Consider the following 3,595-nt stretch of genomic DNA (forward strand, 5'->3'; position numbering starts at 1 on the left):
GTCCAGCTTTAACATCGGTATCGATATCGGTTATCGAGTTTTAAAATATCGGCATATCGCATATCGGCCAAAATCCCAATATCGTGCATCCCTAATGTGAAGTTATACTTTGGCATCGGTGTCAGAAATAAGGAAATCTTTTAGCACCAGCATCAAATTGGGCAGCATGTCAGAATGGACTGTTTGGTGGTGCTGGTCGGCCGTCATAAGATGATCGGAGCGCGAAGGTTTCTTTCTGAAACAGGTTGTGGGATGATGACTTCATTCCCGTAACATTATGACTCTATTCTCGTAGTATTACAACTTTATTCTCAAAATAAAGCAAAATAAAAAAAATCTCGAATTTTACTTCAACATTTTTTTTTTCTTTCAATTCTCTGTTTTTCAGATCACATCCTCTACACTTCTGGGGGGGGGGGCTTTCCTCTGGAGGAAGGAGCAAAGATGCATTTCTAATAGTCTGATGGAATTTAGCAACAACATTCTGGTTTGTGTTGAGCTTTGGTGAAGAGAATGTGATCATAGAAGTCCATCTGAATGAATAAAATTAAAAATGCAATAATCTGTAAACAACAAAAATAAATAAAATCACATAAACTGTAAAGTTACTTTTAAAACCCTTTTTTCATTGAAATGTTTTTTTAAAGTTTCATTTCTTAATGACTTTTTTTCCCTCCAACCTTCCAGACGTTTCGCTGAGGTCTGTGCCTCTGGGCTTTACCTGACAGACAGCAGGGACAGCGCCCTCATCACCATGGTCCTGGCCAGCAGCACCTGAGCTGCAGCCGTCACCCTCCTCAGCGCCATGACGCGGTCGTGGGGGTTCAGGAGGGCGGCGGCCTGCTCTCCCAGCGTCATCCTGCCTGAGGAGCTCTTATCCACCGAGGTCTGACATCCTGGAGACAAACAGCGGCTCAGACGGCTGCCGTTTCACGCACGCCTTCTACCTCACAGCGCAGATGTTACCTATCTGCAGCAGTGTCTCCTCCATGCTGTTGGAGGCCGTCACCATGGCGATGGAGGCCCCCAGGGGGTCGCTGTCAGGGAACTGGACGGGCTCAGGAACGATCCTTCGCTCGCTCAGACCCAACGGACCAGATAACAGCTCGAACTCCTCCTCCCCCGTCAGCTTCTCGTCTTCGTCCACATCCAGCATGTCCCAGTCCTCTGCAGGGGAACAGGTAGACGGTGAGAGAGCCGCCAGCGTTGGCGCTGCGGCCAAACGGGGCGTAGGCTCACCTTCGTAAACGCTGTCCTGTTTCCCCAGGAGGTCTGGCGCCTGACCCTTGTACCTGAACCAAACAAGCTCAGCATAAACAATCTGGCAGTAAAGGTGTTAGATCCAGACAGGTCGCACCAGAGGAAGCAGGTGGGTCGGGGAGGCTCACCTCTCCACGGCGGGGACTCTGGCCTTGCTCTTGATGGCCAGGTATTTCTCCCTGCAGCTCCCACACAGCAGGTAGTACGGGTTCCCGCTGCCGCACTCTCCTCCGAACCAGCCGTCTACGTACGAGCCGTTGCTTCGGTAACCCTGCCGGTTGGCGCTGCGCCCGCAGCCGGGATGGCTCTTCTTCATGTGCTGGTTGAAGTTGGCCACGTTGGCCTCGCAGAGCTCGCACACCACCACCTCGTCGCGGTCGTCGGCCTCACAGACGTGCTGCGGGGAGAAAACGCGCACGTTAGGCACACACGGCTACTGGGAGGCGGAGACATGCAGAGTGGAAAGATGGACGCCAAGCAGCAGCCGATCAACACTGAGGAACTGGTTGGACGTCGTTTCAGCGTGCTTGTGTAAGGCAGCGAGGTGATGGCAGCTCATTGGCTGGAGCAGAAAGTCACACACACCCATGTTGGCCAGTCCAGTACCTCCGGGATCCACATTCCCAGAATGTCCGTGTCGCTGGCTAGGTCCTGGCCAAACATGGCCTCCATGGTCTCCTCGTCCAGGTCCATCTCCAGCTCCTCGTCCAGGTTGAAGTCATATAAGGCACCCGGATCCTGCTGCTGCTGCTGCAGAGCAGAGACGTCCCGACGGGACTGGCTGTGGTGGGCCTGAACCGAGCGGTACAGCCCGGCTGAGGGGGACAGAAAGTTCTGAGTGAGCAGCTGGAAGGATAGTAAAAGTCTACCCAGGATGTGTTTGATGTTCTCACCAGCGCGTGCCAGCAGCGTGCGTGCAGCCAGGTCAAAGCGGTGCTTGCGTCCAGCTGCAGAGCGTCTACCGATGGGGGCGCCACTGGACGCCGATGCGCTGTCCTGCTCCAGACCTTCAGGACTACAAAACCCACAAGGACATCATTTAAAAATAACCTCCAGAATCATTCTGTTGGCAAACTGAGACAGTTTAGTCTTCATCAAGAGTCTGGAGAAAAAATGGAGCGCCCCAGACGTACCTCTCACTGAAGCCCTCCTCCATCTCTGACGCATCAGCGCCGGCAACGTCTGCAGGAGAACACAGGTACGAGTTCCTCTCCAAGGATTTTCCTCCAGTGGACGCCATTGCTCCTGGACAGGAGGAGTCGGAGCCGTCGCCTCCAAGCGTGCCGTTTCTGGCGTGGGGCTCGTCCCGCTCGTCGTCTGTGCCAGGATGTTCGATCATCCACATGGCGAGCACCGTGATGTTCTGGGCGTCCGCTTCTCCTCGAGCACCTGCCACCACAGGACAGAGCTCTCAGCTTCACAGAATCACAGAAATCATCCCTCCGTCTGCTCGGCTTTTTCTGCCTTCATCCTCTGATGGAGGATGGACACGGGGGACGGTGGACTGTCTGCACCAGGAGCTCCATGACTTCTCACTGTGCAGGTCCAAGGTGGTCTGCTACCAGAACCAGAACAGTGGTTCATTCAGTGACACTGCAGCGCTGGCAGTTCTCATTAGCGCCCCTAGTGGCTAAAAGTTAGAGTGCTTCAAAGGGAAAGACTTCAATGCCTTTCATAAATTAATGAAAATTGATTTATTTTTGTTTATTTTAATGTTGTCTGCAGGAGGTCGAACAAACAGTCATTAAGTTTTAGATTGTGTAAACATTTGTATAATAAATAAATGTAAACATAGCCATAGAGATCGGAGGTCATAGCCTGCAACACATGCTTCAGCGTGGCGCCAGGCAAATAAAGCGGCGGGTGTGTCTGAGAACCGAGGATTCAAAGAAGAATGGACAAAATGATTTGCTTTCATTATCAATGCGGACTTGTTGCCTGCATCTTTGCTTTGGAATGAGAGTTTGTCAAAAAAGTAAGAGTAATACGGAAAAGTATTTCCAGGGAATGCAGGCTAAATATTTGTGTTGTACCGACACCAGTATTGAGCGGAGCCCCGATCCAGCACTAAAATGGTGGTATTGGTATCGGCGAGTACCAACAATTAGGGCACCGATACCATTTTGAGAGCCAAAAGTTTATTTAGCTATTGTCACTCGTTCCAGGTAGGCAATAGAAAGTTCTACTGCATTCACTTTGTATTTGTCTTTTTTAGGGATGGAACGGTTTATGAAAACCGTTCGGTTTGACTGTCTCGGTTCGGTTCGCGTGTGTTGCGTTCGGTTCATGCGCTGCTCCTTTTTCTCATAGGTGAAGCGTTTACACTCCAGAGCAG

The 3,595-nt window shown here is 51.3% G+C and overlaps 1 protein-coding gene across 1 annotated transcript in view; it reads right to left on the reverse strand.

Annotated features, from left to right (window-relative positions):
• The window catches only part of herc1 (HECT and RLD domain containing E3 ubiquitin protein ligase family member 1), a 65,781-nt gene that overhangs the window by 15,327 nt on the left and 46,859 nt on the right, over positions 1 to 3,595 (reverse strand). Inside the window, exons 43-49 of the mRNA XM_015375187.1 lie at positions 2,394 to 2,649; positions 2,154 to 2,275; positions 1,846 to 2,075; positions 1,389 to 1,657; positions 1,240 to 1,292; positions 967 to 1,167; positions 722 to 896 (exon numbers count right to left, since the gene is read on the reverse strand). Coding sequence (XP_015230673.1) covers positions 722 to 896; positions 967 to 1,167; positions 1,240 to 1,292; positions 1,389 to 1,657; positions 1,846 to 2,075; positions 2,154 to 2,275; positions 2,394 to 2,649 — 1,306 coding nt within the window. The remainder of the gene's footprint in view (positions 1 to 721; positions 897 to 966; positions 1,168 to 1,239; positions 1,293 to 1,388; positions 1,658 to 1,845; positions 2,076 to 2,153; positions 2,276 to 2,393; positions 2,650 to 3,595) is intronic.

The sequence above is a fragment of the Cyprinodon variegatus genome, unplaced genomic scaffold (assembly GCF_000732505.1).
Source record: "Cyprinodon variegatus isolate N-32 unplaced genomic scaffold, C_variegatus-1.0 Scaffold114, whole genome shotgun sequence".
In the NCBI taxonomy this organism is placed as follows: Eukaryota; Metazoa; Chordata; class Actinopteri; order Cyprinodontiformes; family Cyprinodontidae; genus Cyprinodon; species Cyprinodon variegatus.